The sequence below is a fragment of the Nomascus leucogenys genome, chromosome 18, assembly GCF_006542625.1.
Source record: "Nomascus leucogenys isolate Asia chromosome 18, Asia_NLE_v1, whole genome shotgun sequence".
NCBI lineage: Eukaryota > Metazoa > Chordata > Mammalia > Primates > Hylobatidae > Nomascus > Nomascus leucogenys.
This window is the reverse complement of record NC_044398.1, coordinates 18,251,064-18,275,332: the sequence shown is the minus strand read 5'-3', so window position 1 is coordinate 18,275,332 and position 24,269 is coordinate 18,251,064. Positions and strand designations below refer to the sequence as shown.

The 24,269-nt window shown below is 42.8% G+C and overlaps 1 protein-coding gene across 1 annotated transcript; it reads left to right on the top strand.

Moving 5' to 3' along the window:
• RUFY2 (RUN and FYVE domain containing 2) lies at positions 1–24,264 on the top strand. Its single transcript, XM_030798851.1, has 6 exons — positions 1–80; positions 539–731; positions 1,031–1,125; positions 10,118–10,166; positions 21,618–21,695; positions 21,796–24,264. Exons 1-6 carry the CDS (start codon positions 1–3, stop codon positions 21,937–21,939), a joined length of 639 nt encoding a protein of 212 aa, XP_030654711.1. The 3' UTR covers positions 21,940–24,264.
• Positions 24,265–24,269: the final 5 nt, after the last annotated feature.

Genomic DNA, 24,269 nt, shown 5'->3' with positions numbered 1-24,269 from the left:
ATGCCGGAATGCTTTCAGAACTGGCATTTCCAGGCAGTGTGGACTTTCCCCCAGTGTCTGCTTGATTTTAGGCCTTTCCTGTAATTGGTCAGCTTCCAACAGTAATTTGCAAATTAGCACTCTGCAACAGGGCTGATTTTGCCATTAGTGAAGTTAAACTGATTTAGCAATTGCTGTAATTCTTATATTGGAATAAAGTTTGTTGTAAAATTTTTCACATGGCATAGAAGTGTAAGACAATTAGAATCTTACATTCCTCCTCTTAGTTCCATTCCCAAGATGTAACCAGTTTTACTATTATGGTGTGTGCCTTTCCAAGGCATTTTCTATGCTTATGCAATATTTATGTATATGAAATTAATTAATGGTATAAATGGTTAGCAAGGATTTTTTCGTGGCTGGCAAATGAGTCAGTATTTTGTGACTGGAAAACCCTTGCTGCTGAACTTGTTTACTGAAAAATATTTGTGAAAGAAAATGTCTGAAAAATGCATTACAAAGGCCAGAGTAATAAACCAAAAAGATGATTTTAGTAAAGAATACATAACAACTGTCGTGTGAGAAATAGCACTGAGCCTCTGTGTGTTATTTGTCATTCAAGGGTGCAACTGGAAACTGACTTGAAGATTGAGAAGGAATGGAGGCAGACTTTGCAGGAAGATCTTCAAAAGGAGAAAGATGCCTTATCTCATCTTAGAAATGAGACTCAACAAATCATTAGTCTTAAAAAAGTAAATAGTGGTAAAACTTTAAAAATTCTATCTTGACAAATGTTAACTTATTTAAAAAGATAAATCATAATTTACATTATACCAAGGAAATGGATATACTAGTTATCTTAAAAAATATCAGTAAAGAGATTAAGTAAATGGAAAATAGTTCATACATACAGCAGCTAGGAAAGAGCTTTGGACACAATTTGTTTCTTTTAAAAAGCTAAAGGATGTTTGTTTCTAATTAATGGTATATGTACAATCTGGAGTTTCTTCTTTCTTTTAAATTGCATTTTCTGTCTTTTATTGTTCTGAAGGAGTTCCTTAACCTCCAGGATGAAAATCAGCAGTTGAAAAAAATATATCATGAACAAGAGCAAGCTCTTCAAGAACTCGGCAACAAGCTTAGCGAGTAATTTCTTTTTTCCTTCAACTATGTAGTCATTATTGACTTTTATAAAAGGTATAAGTGTGCCAAATCTATGAGGCAGAAAAGTTTAAATATAGGAAAGATATGAACTTGGCCGGGCGTGGTGGCTCACGCCTGTAATCCCAGCACTTTGTAATTCCAGGCCAAGGTGGATGGATCATGAAGTCAGGAGTTCAAGACCAGACTGGCCAATACGGTGAAACCCTGTCTCTACTAAAAATACAAAAATTAGCTGCTTGTGGTGGTGTGTACCTGTAATCCCAGCTACTTGGGAGGCTGAGGCACGAGAATCGCTTGAACCCAGGAGGTGGAGGTTGCAGTGAGCTGACTCCAGCCTGGCAACAAAGCAAGACTCTGTCTCAAAAAAAAAAAAAGAGAAAGATACGAACTATTAAACAAAACAAAAACTCTAAAGATTAAAAAACGAGACTAGACTAGAGAGATTTTATTAAAAGTTTTATTCATTTTAGTAGACTTAGCTTTGAATATTTCCCGGTAGATGAAAGCTAACACTCTTATTCAATTTCTTCAATGTCAGAGAATTCAGAAGTTATTAATATATTTTTCTCAGAAAAACAAGCTGAATTTTCAAAATATCCAGGGAGCTGTCTTTCAGATTGTTTTGAGAAGAAGCCAGCATCTTGAGAAGTGGAGGTGGTTTCATGCCTCCTGGAGACAGGGCTTAACTTCATACAGTTTGGTTTTGTTGCAGTAAAATGTCACTGGGATTCTGTAAAGACAAGAAGGAGAAATGGTGTTCTGCCTTTCTTACATTTCCTTTTTTTTTTCAAAGACAGGGTCTCGCCTAGGCTGGAGTGTAGTGGTACAATCATAACTCACTGCAGCCTTGACCTCCTGGGCTCAAGCAACCCTTTCACCTCAGCTTACCAAGTAGCTGAGACTACAGGCATGCACCATCATGCCCTACTAATTTTTTGTTTATAGAGATGGGGTCTTGCATGTTGCCCAGGCTGGTCCCAAACTCCTGACCTCAAGCAGTCCTCCCACCTGAGCCTCCCAAAATGCTGGGATCACAGGTGTGAGTCACTGTGCCCAGCCACATTTTCCTTTTGTTCCCCATAGTCTGTGTTTTGGGGTAGCAGCTTTGTGCCTGATTGAACATACTGCCAGATATTTGGAATAAGCTCAAGAAGGTTTAATTTAGTATTGAATGTACCACTGCCACACTTAAAAAATATAGTCACTTTAAATTTTTTTTATTTATTTTTATTTGTTTTGAGACAAGGTCTTGCTCTCAAGTTGCCCAGGCTGGAGAGCAGTGACGCAGTCACAGCTCATTGCATCCTTGATGTCTCAGGCTCATGCTATTCTCTCACCTCAAGCCTCCGGAGTAGGTGGGACCACAGATGCACACCACCATGCCTGGCTAATTTTTTTTTTTTTTTTTTTTTTTTGAGACAGAGTCTCACTATGTCGCCCAGGCTGGAGTTCAGTGGCGCAATCTCGGCTCACTGCAAGCTCTGCCTCCCGGGTTCACGCCATTCTCATGCCTCAGCTTCTCCGAGTAGCTGGGACTACAGGCGCCCGCCACCACGCCTGACTAATTTTTTATATTTTTAGTAGAGACGGGGTTTCACCGTGGTCTCGATCTCCTGACCTCGTGATTCGCCCGCCTCGGCCTCCCAAAGTGCTGGGATTACAAGTGTGAGCCACTGCGCCCGGCCGTGGCTAATTTTTTTTAAAATTTTTTGTAGAGTTAGGATCTTGCCATGTTGCCCAGGCTGGTCTTGAACTCCTGGGCTCAGGACATCGTCCTGCCTCAACCTCCCAAAGTGCTGAGATTACAGGTGTGAGCTTCTGCACCCAGCCCACTTTTTTAAGTACAGAAAAGTAAAAATAAGAAAGCTACAGTGTCTCATAATCTCATCACCTGTATAAATCTCTTTGATGTTTTATGTGATTAGAACATTCAAATAGCACAAAAAGGTTTAAGATAAAAAAGCAAGTACTTCCCTTCTCCCAAGTATTAATCCGAAAAGTTTAGCTAACCTCAAACAATTCTATATGTAAACATCTTGTCATTTATTTAGATAGAATTAGTTATATGGACATATATGTCATTTATATATATTCAATGAAGTAGAAATCATACTAGAATGGAGACTTAGTTGCTAAAGGTGGGATTCCATTAAGAGATAATGCAACCAATTTCCAAGGGCATAAGAAGGAGTAATTCACTAGAACCACAAAAGGAAATATTAGATCTCAAAAAGATAAAGCTGTTTTTGTCTTTACAGCTTTTCAAAGAACAGTCTGCATTGTGATTCTGATAAGCAAGATTTCAATTCCAATCTAGCATCCATTTATGGAGCACTTTGAGCCAGACCCTGTGCTAAGTCCTTATTACCTTATTTTCCATTTATTTATTGACAGACACTTACTGAGCTTCTACTATGTGCCAGGCACTATACTAAGTGCTAGAGACTCAACAGTGAGCAATCCTCACAATAAAAAATAATCATGTTTGCATTTACTAAGATCGTAATGGTTTAATATTAAAACAATGGAATAGTAAAGCAAGGAATATGTGTTACTTTTCACCCATTCCCCAACTAATACTTTTTTTTTTTCTTTGAGAGGAAGTTTCGCTCTTGTCGACCAGGCTGGAGTGCAGTGGCGCTATCTCAGCTCACTGCAACCTCTGCCTCCTGGGTTCAAGCGATTCTTCTGCCCCAGCCTCCTGAGTAGCTGGGATTATTGGTGCCCGCCACCACACCTGGCTAATTTTTAGTAGAGACAGCGTTTTACCATGTTGACCAGGCTAGTCTTGAACTCCTGACCTCAGGTGATCTGCCTGCCTTGGCCTCCAAAGTGCTAGGATTACAGGCATGAGCCACCATGCCCGGCCCCTCACTTCATACTTTATTATAGAGACTTTATAGTTGAATTACAGGCATGATCATATAAATGTCTAGATGTTGCCTTTATTTACTTATTTATTTGAGACAGGGTCTCACTCTGTCACCCAGGCTGGAGTGCAGTGGTGTGATCTTGGCTCACTGCAGCCTCCACTTACTGGGTTTGAAAATTGAAATATTTACTCTTATCGGCTTATTATTGAAAGATGATGATTATTATTATTATTTTTTTATGAGATGGAGTCTTGCTGTGTCGCCCAGGCTGGAGTGCAGTGTTGCTATCTCAGCTCACTGCAAGCTCTGCCTGCCGGGTTCACGCCATTCTCCTGCCTCAGCCTCCTGAGTAGCTGGGACTACAGGCGCCTGCCACCACGCCTGGCTAATTTTTTTTTGTATTTTGGCAGTAGAGATGGGGTTTCATCATTTTAGCCAGGATGGTCTCGATCTCCTGACCTCGTGATCTGCCCTCATCGGCCTCCCAAAGTGCTGGGATTACAGGCATGAGCCACCACGCCTGGCCTAAAAGATTTTTTTTTTTTTTTAAATTAAAGAGACAGAGTCTCACTGTGTTGCCCCAGGCTGGTCTCAAACTCCTGGCCTCAAGCAGTCCTCTCGCTTCGGCTTCCAAAAGTATTGACATTATAGGTGTGAGCCACTACATCCAGCTTGAAGATTTCTTTTGTAAATTTTTATTTACATATTTTATATGGAGGCAGGGTCTCACTATGTTGCCCAGGCTGGTCTCAAACTCCTGGGCTCAAATGATCCTCCCACCTCCTCAGCCTCACAAAGTGTTGGGTTGGGATTACAGGCATGAGCCACCACACCTGGCCTGAAGAATTCTTATAAAAAGATAGATTTGGGCCAGGTGCTGTGGCTCACGCCTGCAATCCCAGCACTTTGGGAGGCTGAGGCAGGTGGATCACTTGAGGTCAGGAGTTCGAGGCCAGCCTGGCCAACTCGGTGAAACCCCATCTCTACTAAAAATACAAAAATTAGCCGGGCGTGGTGGCATGTGCCTGTAGTCCCAGCTACTTCGGAGGCTGAGACAGGAGAATACATATGTATACATGTATACATATATGTATATATTTCCTTTTAGGCTTATTTTCATTTCCTTAATTATTAAATTAGACAGTCTACTATAATTATAATTTACTCAGAAGAATAGTCAATGTTTAAAGCCTTCCAAATCTATCTTTTTTTTTTTTTGAGACGGAGTTGTTCTGTCGCCTAGGCTGGAGTGCACTGGCGCAATCTCGGCTCACTGCAACCCCCGCCTCCCAGGTTCAAGCAATTCTGCTGTCTCAGCCTCCTGAGTAGCTGGTACTACTACTATATATATTTATATATATATATAGTAATACTACTACTATATATATTTATATATATATAGTAATACTACTACTATATATATTTTTATATATATAGTAATACTACTACTATATATATTTTTATATATATAGTAATACTACTACTATATATATTTATATATAGTAATACTACTATATATAGTTATACATATATATATAGTAGTACTACTATATATTTATATATAGTATACTATATATATTTATATATAGTATACTACTATATATATATAGTAGTACTACTATATATTTATATATAGTAGTACTACTATATATATTTATATATAGTAGTACTACTATATATAAATATATAGTAGTACTACTATATATATTTATATATAGTAGTACTACTATATATATAAATATATATAGTAATACTACTACATATATATTTATATATAGTAGTACTACTATATATATTTATATATAGTAATACTACATATATATTTATATATAGTAATACTACTACATATATATAGTAATACTACTATATATTTATATATAGTAATACTACTATATATATTTATATATAGTAATGCTACTACATATATTTATATATAGTAATACTACATATATATTTATATATAGTAATACTACTATATATATTTATATAGTAGTACTACTACTATATATTTATATATACTACTACTATGTATATTTATATATACATATATGTGTGTATATATATACATATATATTAATATATGTATATATATACACACATATATACACACATAGATACATATATGTATATATATGTATATTTTCCTTTCAGGCTTATTTTGTATATGTATATACACGTATATATGTATATATACAAAATCTCCTGCCTCAGCCCCCCGAATAACTGGGATTGCAGGCATGCACCACCACATCTGGCTAATTTTGTATTTTTAGTAGAGGTGGGATTTCACCATGTTGATCAGGCTAGTCTCGAACTCCTGACCTCAAGTGATCCACCCACCTTGGCCTCCCGAAGTGTTGGGATTACAGGCATGAGCCACTGCGCCTGGCTCAGAAGGTATTCTTGTATATTATGGTTATTGGAATTGTAACTGATGCTCCTTTCTTTAGGACACTTAGGCAATATGTATCATAGAGAGGCTTTTTTGAGTCCATATTTATGAATAAGAGCATTTAAATAAAAAATCTATCAATGCCAGTAAATTTTCATAAAGTATTTCCTAGGCCGGGCATGAGATGGAGTATTGTTCTGTCACCCAGGTTGGAGTGCAGTGGCATGATCTTGGCTCACTGCAACATCTGCCTCCTGGGTTCAAGCGATTCTCCTGCCTCAGCCTCCAGAGTAGCTGGAATTACAGGTGTGTGCCATCACTCCCGGCTAATTTTTGTATTTTTAGTAGAGACAGGGTTTCACCATGTTGGCTAGGCTGGTCTTGAACTCCTAACCTCAGGTTATCCGCCTGCCTTGGCCTCCCAAAGTGCTGGAATTACAGGTGTGAGCCACTGTGCCCAGCCAAGAAAATATTTTCTGTGGTGAATATCATTAAGCCACTTTAATTCCATATTCAACTTTTCTATATAGCACAATTAAATCATCACTGTTGTGGCCAGTATTCCCAACAGAGTCAGTTTTCCTGAGGCACATTTTGTAGATGTGAATTTAGCCAAGAAAATGTGATTATTATGTCAGTATTTTTACAGTGTGTAGTTTTACATTGATTATTTCCACCGTAAGAGTCAATATGAGGTAGGTGAAAGACTCACACGTTGTTTTTATGTCTTGGAATGAAGAGCATTTTATAGGGCAAAGCAGATTTTTAATGTCCTGCTTCAGTAGTAGAGGCTTTAGTGTCTGATATATCAGTTGATTCAGGAATTTCATTTGTAAGATAATTAATACTGATGTTTTAGTCATTCCAATTTTGTTGTTATTCTTGTCGTTTGTTTTTTTCTTTTTTGGAGACAAGAGTCTCGCTCTGTTGCTCAAGCTGGAAGGCAGTGGTGCAATCTTGGCTGATTGCAACCTATGCCTTCCAGGTTCAAACGATTTTTCTGCCTCAGCCACCTGAGTAGCTGGGACTACAGATGCATACCACCATGCCTGGCTAATTTTTGTATTTTTGGTAGAGATGAGGTTTCACCATGTTGGCCAGGCTGGTCTGGAACTCCTGACCTCAAGTGATCTGCCCACCTCAGCCTCCCAAAGTGCTGGGATTACAGGCAGGAGCCACCATGCCTGAACTAGTCATTGTAATTTTAATAAACAACTTTTGTGGTGAAAAATTTGAAACAAGTTGAAAGATCAACAGTAGATAATTATATAAACTATTTTATATTCTTTTTCATGGTATATACCAAGTAACCATTTATTATAATGATATGGCAGATACTCAGTAACAAGCCAGTAGCTGCAAGCTGTTCAGGATATATTGTGAAAATAGCTGGTTATGGAAAATTATGTAGATAATTATTCCATTTAAAATACAAAGATCTATAGAGAAGATTACCTCTGGGCAATGGGATCACAAGTAATTAAATATTGTTTGTTAAAATTTGCATTTTCATTAACATATATTTTCTTTTTTAAAGAAGAAAAAAATTTAAATTATAACAATTGGGGCTTGGCACGGTGGCTCACGTGTGTAATCCTAGCACTTTGGGAGGCTGAGGTGGGTGGATCACCTGAGGTCAGGAGTTTGAGACCAGCTTGGCCAGCATGGAAAAACCCCGTCTCCACTAAAAATACAAAAATTAGCTGGGTGTGGTGGCGGGTGCCTATAATCCCAGCTATTCGGGAGGCTGAGGCAGGAGAATCGCTTGAACCTTGGGGGCGGAGGTTGCAGTGAGTTGAGATCATGCCACTGCATTCCAGCCTGAGTGAAAGAGCAAAACTCCGTCTAAAAAAAAAACAAAAAACAAAGTTATACCACTTGGTAGCAAATTGTTTCCAAGATATGTATTTTCTTTTTTCTTTTTCTTGTTTTTTGAGATGGAGTCTTGCTCTGTCACCCAGGAGTGCAGTGGCACGATCTCGGCTCAATACGATCTCTGTTTCCCCGGTTCAAGTGATACTCCCTGCCTTAGCCTCCCAAGTGGCTGGGATCACAGGCGCCCCCTCACCACGCCCAGCTAATTTTTTTGGTATTTTTAGTAGAGATGGGGTTTCACCATGTTGGCCAGGCTGGTCTTGAACTCCTTCCTGACCTCAGGCAGTCTGCTCACCTCTGTCTCCCAAAGTGCTGGTGTTACAGGCATGAGCGAGCGACCACATCTGGCCCAACATACATATTTTCAAAAGGTGGAAAAGTGCCAGGCTTGGTGGCTCACACCTGTAGTCCCAGCACTTTGGGAGGTCAAGACGGGCAGATCACTTGAAGTCAGGAGTTCGAGACCAGCCTGGCCAACATGGTGAAACCCCGTCTCTACTAAAAATACAAAAATTAGCCTGGGAGTTATTGCGGGTGCCTCTAATCCCAGCTACTCAAGAAACTGAGGCAGGAGAATCACTTGAACCTACGAGGCGGAGGTTGCAGTGAGTTGAGATCGTGCCACTGCACTGCAGCCTGGGTAACAGAACAAGACTCCATCAAAAAAGTGAAAAAGTATTTGCAGCTATGTCTTCCACAGTATTTTCTTTTTTGTTGCTGTTTTTGAGAGACGGCATCTCGCTTTGTCACCCAGGCTGGCGTGCAGTGGTGTGATCTTGGTTCACTGAAACCTCTGCCTCCTGGGTTCAAGTGATTCTCCTGCCTTATCTTCCTGAGTAGCTGGGACTACAGGCATGCACCACTATTTCCAGCTAATTTTTGTATTTTTAGTAGAGATGGGGTTTCACTGTATATTGACCAGGCTGGTCTCGAACTCCTAACCTCAGATGATTCACCCGCCTTGGCCCCCAAAAGTGCTGGGATTATAGGTGTGAGCCACCACTCCTGGCTCACAGTATTTTCTTCCTTAGCACTTCTGTATTTGCTAGAGAAATAATGTGAATAATGGTTAGCATGTGCCCTTTGGGGTCACAGACAAGGGTTTGAATCCTAGCTCCCCCAGTTGGAACTCTGTGACCTCTTACAAGTGACTAAACTTCATCAGTCATTTCTTCATCTTTAAAATAGGTTTTTGTGTAGATTACATGAGATTATGCATGCAAAGGCACATAGTAAACCTACAATAAATGATAGCTATTAATATTGTCATGATCACATGAAAATGCCAATATTTCTTTTTTTTCTTTTTCTTTTTTTTTTTTGAGTTGGAGTCTCGCTCTGTCGCCCAGGCTGGAGTGCAGTGGCGTGATCTCAGCTCACTGCAAGCTCTGCCTCCCAGGTTCACGCCATACTCCTGCCTCAGCCTCCCGAGTAGCTGGGACTACAGGCGCCTGCCACCACGCCCGGCTAATTTTTTGTATTTTTAGTAGAGACGGAGTTTCACCATGTTAGCCAGGATGGTCTCGATCTCCTGACCTCGTGATCCACGGGCCTCAGCCTCCCAAAGTGCTGGGATTACAGGCGTGAGCCACCGTACCCGGCCGAAAATGCCAATATTTCTTAAAAAGCAAGTTTTAAATCTAAAATATTTTTGCTTTAGGACATTTAGAAAATATAGGAAAATATGAAATATTCCACTAGCCAGAGAAGGCCGTAAAAATCCTATACTATACATAATTTTATATCCTATGAAATACCAATACCTACTGAAATACTAAGTGTTCTATATTTAAATATGTGTACTGAAATTTGGAACTATTTGTAATCTTTTTAGATCAAAACTTAAAATTGAAGACATAAAAGAAGCCAACAAAGCATTGCAGGTGAGTCGAATGTTTTCCGAAAGTGGGAAGGTATGTGAAAGTCTCCAACGGAAGGTAATACCCTGTGTGAATCTAATTTATTATTAATGAACCCCAGGATATATAGAGGCCGAAGCACTGAATGAGGAGCTTGGATGCTGGGGGTTCAGCTCTTCCCTGTACCCCTAGAGTCACATTATTAATAACCTTCCTTTAGAAACTGACCTTAGAGGCTGGGCGCAGTGGCTCACACCTGTAATCCCAGCTCTTTGGGAGGCCGAGGCAGGTGGATCATTTGAGGTCAGGAGTTTGAAACCAGCCTGGTCAACATGATGAAATCCCATCTCTACTAAAAATACAAAAATTTGTCGAGTGTGGTAGTGGACGCCTGTAATCCCAGCTACTCAGGAGGCTGAGGCAGGAGAATTGCTTGAGCCCAGAAGGTGGAGGTTGCAATGAGCAGAGATCACGCCCTTGCACTCCAGCCTGGGCAACAGAGCGAGACTCCTTCTCAAAAAAAAAAAACAAAAACAAAACAAAAACTGACCTTAGAAATAATTTTGTTTACCTCCCTACAAAGTATGGCATGATAGAGTGAAATTGCCTATGAACTTGAGAATCTTGACTTCCTATGCCAGTCTATTACTTACTAGTTCTTTTACTTTCAGCAAGTCATGTATTCTCATTGAGCCTCAGCTTCCTCCTCTGAAATAGGCTGATTATTCTGCATAGGGTTGCTCTGAATATTGAGTAGGTTAATACATGTGTGTGAAAGTGGTTGGAACACTTTACCAGTATGGTTGTGAATGTGTCTGAATCCTTGCTACAACATAGAAGAAAGGACAGTGTCTGTGTGATCACTTCAGTGATAGGTGGCTTCCTACCCAACAACTTCATTTTTTAAAATCAAAAAGTGTTACATGATACTGGGTGTGGTGGTTCATAGCACTTTGGGAGGCCAAGGCAGGAGGATTGCTTGAGGCCAGGAGTTCAAGACCTGCCTGGGTAACATAGACCTTGTTTCTACTAAAAAATAAGAAAAAATTAGCCAGGTGTGGTGGTGCAGGGCTATAGTCTCAGCTTCTTGGGAGGCTAAGGTGGGAGGATTGCTTGAGCCTGGGAGGTCGAGGCTGCAGGGAGCCTTGATCATGCTACTGCACACCAGCCTGGGTGACAAAAAAGTGTTATGTGAAAATCATTTTTAAAAAATTATACTAAGAAGATTTAACACCAAATAATATTAATAATAATAATGATGATGGTAGCAGTCTCTTGTTCTTCACTCCCTTGCCCTTTATCTGCCCTAGCTCCTGCCACCCAGAGGGAGCTACTTCCAGTTTTTTAGCTGTTTCTTCTGGCATTTATCTCTGTATTTCTAACTAATATTCAGTATGTACTATTTGCTCTTGATTCAGCAGTTTTAGACTTATATATTCTTCATATGGTGGATGAAGAGTTTTACTCACTCTCATTTTGGTCTTTCTGGTCTCCCAGTATAATTAAGGTTTTTTGTGGCATTCATTTACTTTATATATATATATTTTACTTATGTTATTTTATTTATTATTTTTTTTGAGATGGGGTCTTGCTGTGTTGCCCAGGCTGGAGTACAGTGGCACAATCGTAGTTCACTGCAGTCTCAAACTCCTGGGCTCAAGCTGTCCTCTTGCCTCAGCCTCCTGAGTAGCTGGGACCACAGGTGCGTGCCACCTTGCCTGGCTAATTTTTAAATTTTTTGTAGAGACAGTGTCTGCTGTGTTGTCTAGAGTGGTCTTGAACACCTGTCCTCAGGCAATCCTCCGGTCTTGGCCTCCTAAAGTGCTGGGATTACAAGCATGAGCCCCCACACCTGTCTTACTCTGTATTTTTTTTTGAGATGGAGTCTTGCTTCTTCACCCAGGCTGGAGTGCAATGGCATGATCTTGGCTCACTGCAACCTCTGCCTCCCTGGTTCAGTGATTCTCCTGCCTCAGGCTCCCCAGTAGCTGGAATTATAGGCACCTGCCACCACGCCCAGCTAATTTTTTTTTTTCTTTTTTGAGACAGGGTCTTGCTCTGTTACCCAGGCTGGAGTACAGTGGTGCGATCTCGGCTCACTGCAACCTCCGCCTCCCGGGTTCAAGCGATTCTCCTGCTTCAGCTTCTCGAGTAGCTGGGACTACAGGTGCGTGCTACCACAGCCGGCTAATTTTTATATTTTTAGTAGAGATGGTTTCACCATGTTGGCCAGGCTGGTCTTAAACTCCTGACCTCAGATGATCCACCTGCCTCGGCCTCCCAAAGTGCTGGGATTACAGGTGTGAGCCACCGCATCTAGCCCCTACCCTGAATTTTTTATTATGACTATTTGAATGTTGTTCCTTGCTGAGCCAGGTACTGTGATTATATTTTCTTACTTGAACTACTTTATCCTTCCTCTGGAGTTAATAATTGCCCCCTCTTTTTTTTTTTCTTCTTTTTTTTTCTTCTTTTTTTTTTTGAGATGGAGTCTCCCTCTGTTGCCCAGGCTGAAGTGCAGTGGCACGATCTCGACTCACTGCAAACTCCACCTCCTGGGTTCAAGTGATTCTCCTGCCTCGGCTTCCCGAGTAGCTGAGATTACAGGCGCGTGCTACCTAATTTTTATATTTTTAGTAGAGATGGGGTTTCACCGTATTGACTAAGCTTGTCTTGAACTCCTGACTTCGTGATCCGCCCGCCTCGGCCTCCCAAAGTGCTGGGATTACAGGCGTGAGCCACCGCGCCCAGCCGCCCCTCTCTTTTTAAAAACAAATTAGTTGTATAACATTTGAGTTTTCTCATACCTTGAGACACCTCTAAAGAAGGCTTCTTGATAAAGTTTTCCACATGGTAAAATATATCAGGTACTTGGTTACGTCATTATTTTTTCTTTGACGTCTTGCCTCCAACTTCAAGAGTTCTCTGGTCTCCTGCTCATGTTTATTCTGGTCCTGATGTTTCCCTTTGCTGTATTCTCAGAATTTCCTTTACCTTCCCCCTTTGTGGGAGCTCCTGTTGCCTGAATTCCATAACTTCTCTCTTTGTATACTCCCTTATTTTCGGCAACACATCTTTCAGTAGCTTCCTGAAAATGGTGAATGAAGATAGAGGTTGTAAGAATTTACACATCTGGAGACTGGGCATGGTAGCTCATACCTGTAACCCCAGTGCTTTAAGAGGCTGTGGTGGGAGAATTGCTTGAGGCCAGGAGTTTGAGACCAGCCTGGGTAGTATAGCAAGCCCTTGTCTCTACCAAAATTTGAAAAAAGAAAATAAAGAATTTGCGTATCTGAATATACCTTTGTTTTATCCTCACACTTTTTTTTGTTTTGTTTTGTTTTTTGAGACAGCCTTGCTCTGATGCCAAGGCTGGAGTGCAGTGGCATGATCTCGGCTCACTGCAACCCCCCCCTCCTGGGTTGAAGCAATTCTCCTGCCTCAGCCTCCCAAGTAGCTGGGATTACAGGCACCCACCACCATGCCCAGCTAATTTTTGTATATTTAGTAGAGATAGGGTTTCACCATGTTAGCAAAGCTGGTCTCAAACTCCTGACCTCAGGTGATCCGCCCATCTCAGCCTCCCAAAGTGCTGGGATTATAGGCGTGAGCCACCTTGCCAGGCTGTATCCTCATACTTTTCAAGAAGATGGGGCCGGGTGCAGTGGCTCACGCCTGTAATCCCAGCACTTTGGGAGGCCAAGGTGGGCGGATTACAAGGTCAAGAGATAGAGACCATCCTGGGCAACATGGTGAAACCCCGCTTCTACTAAAAACAAAAATTGGCTGAGTGTGGTGGCACGCACCTGTAGTCCCAGTTACTTGGGAGGCTGAGGCAGGAGAATCACTTGAACCTAGGAGGTGGAGGTTGCAGTGAGTTGAGACTGCACCACTGCACTCCCGCCTGGGTGACAGAGCAAGATTCCGTCTCAAAAAAAAAAAAAAAAAAAAAAAAAAAGATGGGTGGAAGCTGGGTGTGGTGGCTCACACCTGTAATCCCAGCACTTTGGGAGGCCAAGGCGGGTAGATCACAAGGTCAGGAGTTCGAGACCAGCTTGGCCAACATGGTGAAACCTCATCTCTACTACAGACACAAAAGAAAGAATTAGCTGGGCGTGGTGGCACATGCCTGTAATCCCAGCTACTCAGGAGGCTGAGGCAGGAGAATTGCTTGAACCCAGGAGGCGGAGGTTGCAGTGAGCCGAGATCGCACCATTGCGCTCCATCTGGGCAATAGGGTGAGACTCCGTCTCAAAAAAAAAAAAAAAAAAAGATGTATGGATACATGGATATTTGCCAAAACCATTATTATGTAAACTCTTAAAAAAATGTTTTGTGAAATATGCATATGAGAATGCATATATAGTACAACTTAAAAACACCTGTGGGGCTGGGCACGGTGGCTCACGCCTGCAATCCCAGCACTTTAGGAGGCCAAGGTGGGCATATCACCTGAGGTTGGAAGTTCGAGACCAGCCTGACCAACATGGAGAAACCCATTTCTACTAAAAATACAAAATTAGCCGGGCATAGTGGTGCATGCCTGTAACCCTAGCTACTCAGGAGGCTGAGGCAGGAGAATTGCTTGAAGCTGGGAGGCGGAGGTTGCGGTGAGCTGAGATCATGCCATTGCACTCCAGCCTGGCAACAAGAACAAAATTCCATCTCCAAAAAAAAAACACTGTGTATCCTCTGCTTAGGTTAACAATAATAGAACATGACCAGTACCTTAGAAGCCTCATCTGCTTCTTGATTGCACTGTCCTCTTTATAGTATCTCTCCTGTATTTTGTGTTAATTATTACTTTGTTTTGCCTTACACTTATTACATCTGTCTTTAACAGAATATTATCTGCTTTTCTCAGTTTTTTTTATGTGGAAACTGGATTCATGTGTGAGTTGACTTTTTTTTCTTTTCCATGCTGTCGACCAGCTGAAGGGTCTAGAACAGCTGTCCTAAACAGTTTTTCACATTCTGGATTTTCTCTGAATGTTTGTTTGTAGTGTTTGTTAACTTGTTCCTGTCTACTTGTTGCCTGTGAACTGGAAGTTAAATCTAAAGCCTTGATTAGGCCAAGCACGGTGGCTCACGGCTGTAACCCCAGCACTTTGGGAGGCCGAGCCAGGTGGATTGGCCTGAGGTCAGGAGTTCGAGACCAACCTGGCCAACATGGTGAAACCCCATCTCTACTAAAAATGCAAAAATTAGCCAGGCATGGTGATGTGTGCCTGTAGTCCCAGCTACTTGGGAGGCTGAGGTAAGAGGATCGCTTGAACCCGGGAGGCAGAGGTTGTAGTGTGCCGAGATCCCACTATTGCATTCCAGCCTGGGCGACAGAGCGAGACTCCATCTAAATAATAAAATAATATGAAAAATAAAATAAAATAAAGCCTTGGTTAGATTCAGGTACAGCCTTCTGGGGGATATTTTTTCTGCAGGCATATTTTTAACATTCAGTGGGCTATTATTTGCTCATTTTTTCTTTTAAAAATAGCATCCTGTTGTATTTTGTCTTTGATATTATCATTTAAAAAAATTTTTTCTGGCTGGGCGTGGTGGCTCACGCCTGTAATCCCAGCACTTTGGGAGGCTGAGGCAGGTGGATCACGAGGTCAGGAGATCGAGACCATCCTGGCTAACACGGTGAGACCCCGTCTCTACTAAAAATACAAAAAATTAGCTGGGTGCGGTGGCGGGCACCTGTAGTCCCAGGTATTCAGGAGGCTGAGGCAGGAGAATGGCGCGAATCCGGGAGGCGGAGCTTGCAGTGAGCTGAGATTGCGCCACTGTGCTCCAGCCTGGGCGACAGAGCGAGACCCTGTCTCAAAAAAAAAAAATTTTTTTCTTTAAAAAAATTTTTTTTGGAGACAGTGTCTCTGTTGTCCAGGCCAGAGTGTAGTGACTCATCATAGCTCACTGTAACCTTGAACTTCTGGGTTCAAGCAATCCTCCCTCCTCAGCCTCCTGAGTTGCTGGGACCACAGGTGTATATCACCACACCCTGCTAATTTTATTTTTTAGAGATGGTGGGGGTCTCACTGTGTTGCCCAGGCTGGTCTCAAACTCCTGGGCTCAAATGATCCTCCTGTCTCAGTCTCCCAAAGTGGTGGGATTACAGGCGTGAGCCACTGTACCCGGCCTCATTATCGATTCTCTGAAGTTTTCTCAAATGTTGTGATATCCCCCAATTTCAATAAAAGGCACAAATAAGAGTTATTGGAATCCTTGTGTGTCTATTGGTTGGGTGGGTTGTTATAGACTGGTAGGCCTCACCATAGAGAAATCTGCTATGATTAGTGAACTATTGGGTACCCTCTACAAATGTTTAGTATTTACAGGACTTTTCTCTGTGGCAGTTGAGTTTCTCCAGAGAAGAATCCCGTAGTATCCTATCTAGGGGGTGTAAGTCTAGCAGCTAACTTTCTGGAATTGGGCAGAGAAAAATTGCTGTTTATTTGCAGAGCAAGAGGTTCTTCCATTCTAGTCTTAGCTCTTCTGGTAAACTGCCTGCTTTGAGCAGGCAGCTTCAGCTCTCTAGGCTTTAAATTTTCTCATGTGTAAAATGAGAGGGCTCCAGGTGCTCATCTCTGAGACCCCTTCACAGGGACACAGTAGGCTTACCTTAAAGTGAGCTTCTCTCCTGGGAGGGCGGCAGGTAATTGGAATGAAAAGAAGTCTCCACGTCTCTGCCCGGCCGCCCATCGTCTGGGAAGTGAGGAGCGCCTCTGCCCAGCCGCCCATCGTCTGGGAAGTGAGGAGCGCCTCTGCCCAGCCGCCCATCGTCTGGGAAGTGAGGAGCGCCTCTGCCCGGCTGCCCCGTCTGGGAAGTAAGGAGCGCCTCTGCCCGGCCGCCCATCGTCTGGGAGGTGAGGAGCGCTTCTGCCCAGCCGCCCCGTCTGGGAAGTGAGGAGTGCCTCTGCCCGGCCGCCCCGTCTGGGAAGAGGGAGGAGCGCCTCTGCCTGACCGCCCCGTCTGAGAGGTGAGGAGTGCCTCTGCCCGGCCGCCCTGTCTGGGAAGAAGTGAGGAGCGTCTCTGCCCGGCCGTCCCGTCTGGGAAGTGAGGAGCACCTCTGCCCGGCCACCCATCGTCTGGGATGTGAGGAGCACCTCTGCCCGGCCTCCCCGTCTGGGAAGTGAGGAGTGCCTCTGCCCAGCCGCCTCGTCTGGGAAGTGAGGAGTGCCTCTGCCCGGCTGCCCATCTTCTGGGAGGTGAGGAGTGCTTCTGCCTGGCTGCCCTGTCTGGGAGGTGAGGAGCGCCTCTGTCCGGCCGCCCCGTCTGGGAGGTGAGGAGCGCCTCTGCCCGGCCGCCCCGTCTGGGAAGTGAGGAGCACCTCTGCCCGGCCGCCCCGTCTGGGAAGAAGTGAGGAGCGCCTCTGCCCGGCCGCCTTGTCTGGGAAGAAGTGAGGAGCGTCTCTGCCCGGCCGTCCCGTCTGGGAAGTGAGGAGCACCTCTGCCCGGCCACCCATCGTCTGGGATGTGAGGAGCACCTCTGCCCGGCCGCCCCGTCTGGGAAATGAGGAGCGCCTCTGCCCGGCCACCCATTGTCTGGGATGTGAGGAGCGCCTCTGCCCAGCCGCCTCGTCTGGGAAGTGAGGAGCGCCTCTGCCCGGCTGCCCATCTTCTGGGAGGTGAGGAGCGCCTCTGCCCGGCCGCCCCGTCTGGGAGGTGAGGAGCGCCTCTGCCTGGCCGCCCCGTCTGGGAAGAAGTGAGGAGCGCCTCTGCCCGGCCACCCCGTCTAGGAAGAAGTGAGGAGCGCCTCTGCCCGGCCGCCCCGTCTGGGAAGAAGTGAGGAGCGCCTCTGCCCGGCCGCCCTGTCGCCCCGTCTGGGAAGTGAGGAGCGCCTCTGCCCGGCCCCGTCTGGGAAGGAGGAGCGCCTCTGCCCGCCCCCGTCTGGGAAGAAGTGAGGAGCGCCTCTGCCCGGCCACCCCGTCTGGGAAGAAATGAGTGTCTCTTCCCGGCCGTCCGTCTGGGAAGTGAGGAGCACCTCTGCCCGGCCACCCATCATCTGGGAAGTGAGGAGCGCCTCTGCCTAGCCGCCCCGTCTGGGAAGTGAGGAGCGTCTCTGCCCGGCCGTCCCGTCTGGGAAGTGAGGAGCGCCTCTGCCCAGCCGCCCATTGTCTGGGAAGTGAGGAGCGCCTCTGCCCGGCCACCCATCATCTGGGATGTGAGGAGCGCCTCTGCCCGGCCGCCCCGTCTGGAAGTGAGGAGCGTCTCTGCCCGGCCGTCCCGTCTGGCAAGTGAGGAGCACCTCTGCCTGGCCACCCATCGTCTGGGAAGTGAGGAGCGCCTCTGCCCGGCCGCCCCGTCTGGGAAGTGAGGAGCGTCTCTGCCGGGCCGCCCATCTGGGAAGTGAGGAGCGCCTCTGCCCGTCCGCCCCGTCTGGGAAGTGAGGAGCGTCTCTGCCGGGCCGCCCATCTGGGAAGTGAGGAACGTCTCTGCCCGGCCGTCCCGTCTGGGAAGTGAGGAGCACCTCTGCCCGGCCACCCATCGTCTGGGATGTGAGGAGCGCCTCTGCCCGGCCGCCCCGTCTGGGAAGTGGGGAGCGCCTCTGCCCGGCCGCCCGGTCTGGGAGGTCTACCACGGAGGCCAGACGCAATGTCGGGGCTCGACGTGGTGGCTCACGCCTGTAGTCCCGGCACTCTGGGAGGCCGAGGAGGGTTGATCACTTGAGGCTAGGAGTTCGAGACCAGCCTGGCCAACATGGCGAAACATGAAAAATATAACAGACAGACCAACCAACCAACCCAGCGACAACAAAACAGGTCTACCCTGGAGTCATACTCTAATTTTTTCTATTTTCCTCCCTTTCTGATCCTTTGTCCCACTTTCTTTTTCTTCCTCTTCCTTCTTCTTGTCAAATAGACGATTGAGTTATTATCATTGATCCATACAACATCCCTCTCTCATTTATTTTCTTTAATTCCTACCCCCCATTTCTATTCGCTGTCTTCTCCCATGTGCAACCTTCCTAATATGTTTGATATGCATCTTTTTGTTTGTATGTATTTTTAGAAAATGTTTATTGTTTTGTGTGCAAAAAAAATTAATAATAAAACTGGCATATCTTCAGGAAAGAAAAAATAAAATAAAAAATAAAAAAAATAAAAAGAAAGAAAAGAAGTCTCCAAAGGCCTAGTCTCCATGTCAGCAAGGTTGTTTCTGAACCTAATGCCCTTACAAGCTGCTTCCACTAGATGGCTTTGGGACATTTGGCAAATCACTTTGCTTTGTGTGGTTTTCATCAAATTGGATTATCTTTTAGGGTCCCTTCCTGCTGCTGCCTTTTTTTTTTTTTTTTTTTTTTCGCTCAGAGACAGTTTCCTCTGTTTCCTAAGCTGGAGTGCAGTGGCTTGATCATAGCTCACTGTAACCTTGAACATCTGGGTTTAAGCAATCCTCCCACCTCAGCCACCCAAGTAGCTGAGACTACAGGTGCATGCCACCATGCTTGGCTAATTTCATTTTTATTTTTTTGTACAGATGGGGTCTTGCTATGTTGCCCAGGCTGGTCTTGAACTCCTAAAGAGAGCCTCTCACCTTGGCCTCTCAAAGTCTCAAAAGTGCTGGGATTACAGGCGTGAGCCACTGCACTGGGCCCCCATCCTGCATTAAAAAAAAAAAAATTATATGATTCAAGCCATCTGACTCTTTGCTGGTGTTTGATATGATCTAGTTAAAAAAAAAAAGCCTTTATAATCCTGTGTTCTAAGGAGACTTAGGCTTCCTCATATGCAGTAATCAATACTGTATTATCTCTGCTGTATAATAAGTGCTAGTTGCTCCATGTCCAAGTTGGAATCTCCAGTTATACTTGGGTTCTTTGGTCTGGGCTGTTTCAGGAACATGTTTTAGAAAATCAGTATTGAGGCTCCTCCTTCATCTGGGTCTTCTTGTTGTGAAACTGATAATCATCTAACAAAGCTGCCTTCACAGGGGAAAAAAGGTCTTTCTGGCCAAGATTGGTTAAGCAAGCTGGTTAACAATGAGTCAAGTAGGCTGGGCCTAGTGGCTTATGCCTGTAATCCCAGCACTTTGGGAGGCTGAAGTGGGCAGATCACCTGAGGTCAGGAGTTTGAGACCAGTCTGGCCAACATGGTGAAACCCCATCTCTCCTAAAAAATACAAAAATTAGCCAGGCATGGTGGCATGTGCTTGTAATCCCAGCTACAGGGAGGCTGAGGCAGGAGAATCACTTGAACCTGGGAGATGGAGGTTGCGGTGAGCTGAGATTGCACCACTGCACTATAGCTTGGGCGACAGAGTGAGACTCTCTTTTCAAAAAAAAAAAAAGGGGTCAAGTTGTCATAAATACTGCTTGACTACTTACATCCATTTTTTTTTTACCAGCGTTTACATAGCAGCTATTAAATATGTGTTATAAAAGTTGAGGGAAATAGCCATGTAAAACTTTAATTAAAGTGAGGTCCTTTTTTCCCCCCTTTTTCTCGAGACAGGGTCTCACTCTGTTGCTCAGGCTCAAGTGCAGTGACACTCGAGCCTGAGTCATAGTTCACCGCAGCCTCAACTCCTGGGCTTAAGCGATTCTCCCTTCTCAGCCTCCAGAGTAGCTGGGACTATAGGCTTATGCCACGCAGCCTGGTTGATTTTTTTGTAAAGATGGAGTCTGTTCCCCAGGCCAGTCTTCCTGGCCTCAAGCAATCCTCCTGCCTCGGCCTCCTAAAGAGGTCTTATAAAATAATGAACTCCAACATCTGATTTCCCCAATTTCCTTCAAATTTTAGGGTCTTAAGGTATAAGTTACACATAATGCCAAACTATTGCATTTCATACAGTGAAAATTTATCCTTAAATATTGTTGGACTAGGATACCCCATTCTCCATGATGTGCTTATTTCATATTGCATGCCTGTATCAAAACATCTCATGTACCCCATAAATCTGTTAACTACTATGTACTCACAAAAATTAAAAAAAATAAAATGTTGGACTATTTTAAGGTTCTTTTAATCTTTAAGGTTCTTTTCCTGAAGAGAATTCCCATCAGCAACAGATTTTTATCTCTTTAAAGCATTTTTACATATGTTCTAATATATACAATTGTATAGAAAAGAGTAAAATGAACCATTACCCATATTCAATATTTATCATGTGCAGTCTTGATTTTTCATTTTTTCAATTTTTATTTTTTAAGAGACAGATTCTGTGTTGCCCAGCTTGGTCTTGAACTCCAGGCCTCAAGCAATCCTCACCTCAGCCTCCCGAGTAGGTGGAATTACCGGTGTAAGCCATTGTCATTTGGCTGCAATCTTGTTTTTATACTTAATCCACATCCCACCTCCCGAACCCAGAATATTTTGAGGCTAATTCCATACATATATATACGTCTCTCAAAGAAAATAACTTATTTTCCATTCTTCATATATCTATTCCTATAAATAATGTTCTTGGGGGAAAAAGTTTTCACATATAATTTTTAATGTTACCAATTTGAGCATTAATATTTTCTTCCTACTAGGGACTGGTTTGGCTGAAAGACAAAGAAGCAACACATTGTAAACTTTGTGAAAAGGAATTCTCACTCTCTAAGAGAAAGGTAAGGGAGGTAGGAAGTTGAGTCCAAAAATTTGGGGTGCAAAAATGCTTCTAATTTTATTTAAAGTTTTTTTTTTCCCTCTGATTTTTCTATTTAATAGCACCACTGTAGAAACTGTGGGGAAATTTTCTGTAATGCCTGCTCTGACAACGAACTACCTTTGCCTTCTTCACCAAAACCAGTACGGGTTTGTGATTCCTGTCACGCATTGCTCATTCAGAGATGTTCATCTAACTTGCCTTGAGACTCCACAACTAAATCCTTATGTATGAAATTACCTACAATGAATGCTATGATGTTGTATACAAAGGTAACCAGACAGCTCTTCTTAAGGGGCTTTCGGTCAGTATTTGGTACCAGTTTCTCTTCTACATATTCAGCTCATGGAAATTACAAGTTATATGATATTTCCTTCCCCATTGTTATTCAAAATGTATTTTCAACAGAGCATGCTTAAAAATCATGTAACTCATTAAAAGGCCAGATAGCAGAGCTAACACAACTTGCCTTATCTTGTAAAGGCCTTCTTAAAAATAAGGCTTCAGATTGTTTTTTTCTTCTGAATTCTGTCAATTTGGTATTTGATGGTGCCTGCAATTCTCTTAATGCACTTTAAAGCTTCACAGTTCTGAGACTGGAAATGCATAAAACTTTTTAAATTATTAATATTCTAATTCAACAGATTTTCATTATCTTTGTAAGATTTCAACTGTATTTATTTGCCCTTTCTTCTCCCCCTCTCCCTTTGCCTCTTGCATTAGACAGGGCCAATATTTTGTCCTACAAAATTTCCTCTTGGTCTTTTTAAAAATCAGTTATTGTGCTTGCTGAAGATTTTCAGCTACAGTAGATTAAATTAAAAGGGGCATTATTTGGCCTCGGCCTCAACTTTTTTCCTAACCTTGAAAGGAAGTTACATATAACCATCTTTCTTTTCCTGATTTATAGATCCCATATGCTGTTTCACTAAATTGCTGTTTTTTTAAGGGGTGACTCAGACCCCAATTCAAAGATGAAAACACAAATCCTTCCCCAGAAAAAAAAGTATGTAATAGTAGGAGATTACAGGCTCCTTATAAAGATCCTCTCCTCTAAGCATTAAAAGTGAGAAAAAAATCAGAACTTTGCTTTGGTAATAAGAGTTCAGTTCAAAAAATTTTTATTAACATTTTCATTGGAGTAAATTTTAGGAAGCATCACATTGTAGTGGCCTACCTGTATACATCCACAGTAAAATTTCACCATGTCCATTGAGCACCTCTATGCCAAGGGTGTTGAGATGATGAAATATACACTTGACCTATTTCTTTTATTTCGAGACTGAGTTTCACTCGTTGCCTAGGCTGGAGTGCAATGGCACGATCTCCACCTCCTGGGTTCAAGCAGTTCTCCTGCCTCAGCCTCCGAAGTAGCTGGGATTACAGGCATGAGCCACCACACCTGGCCAGTACACTTGACCTATTTCAAGCTGACTCAAATGAACACTAATCCAAGTTATATTGCTTATGGCATACTAAATTTAACTTGTATAAATTACCTCTGAATAGTCAACATAAACACTATCACCATTCAGTATCCCTATTTTTTACATTAATTTCTAACCATGCACTTTTAAGTTTGTGAGCCTATAAAAAATACATAGAAAATTTATGGATTAAGAGCATTATTTAGTGGTTAATCCTAGGTACCTCCCTGCCCACAAAGGAGTTATTAATACTGCAGCATCTTTTCTTCATGAATATATGCTTCCATGAAATTTAAATTTTTCTAAATAGCCGAAGGATGAAATGAATACTTTAAGATCTATTTTCTCCAAAACCCATAAATTTCCAGTCAGCTTTTGAGGTGTCAGATGTGACACAGATTTTTAGATGGTCTTTCTTGAATACTGATAGAAATGTCCTCAAGATGATAGGATTATATTCTTGAACCATTTTGTATTGATAGGTGGGATGGGCTAACATTTTTATGATTACTGAATAAGCAAAAAATGAAATTTTCAAATAGGCTTTTTATTACTGTGCTTAGGACAAATTTTAAAATGTGACTTAAGTTGCTTAAATTCCAAGGCTAATTTCATTCAACAAACCATGATTTTTAGTCATCCTTTAAGTTTCTCACTTTTCAAAACTCACGTGTCACCACTGACTTTTTTTTTTTTTTTTTAGGCAGCTTTTATGACAGCAACTTGCTCCATGTAGTTTTGGCTTATTTAAAAACTGTACTAACTTTGGATTTTTCTGTTACAAGACTTTTAACAATCTGTATTTTATGATTGTGAACTCGTATTCGTTTTACTTTTCAAAACAGACTTAACATACCATTCCCTCACCTATCAGTACTACCACAATAATGCTATCACGGTGCCAAGGAATTACAATTGTTAATTCTTCTAACCTATAATGTTTAAAAAATAAAATGTGAATTTTATGAACTAAATAAATATTTGGAAAATTAGCCTGCTTTAAAAGGGCAACTTTGGTTTCATTAATACTGTATACTTTTACTGCTTAATGATGTTAAGAGGGTAATCCTGGGAAAATAAAACACATGCAACTTTCAAAAAAGACAGGT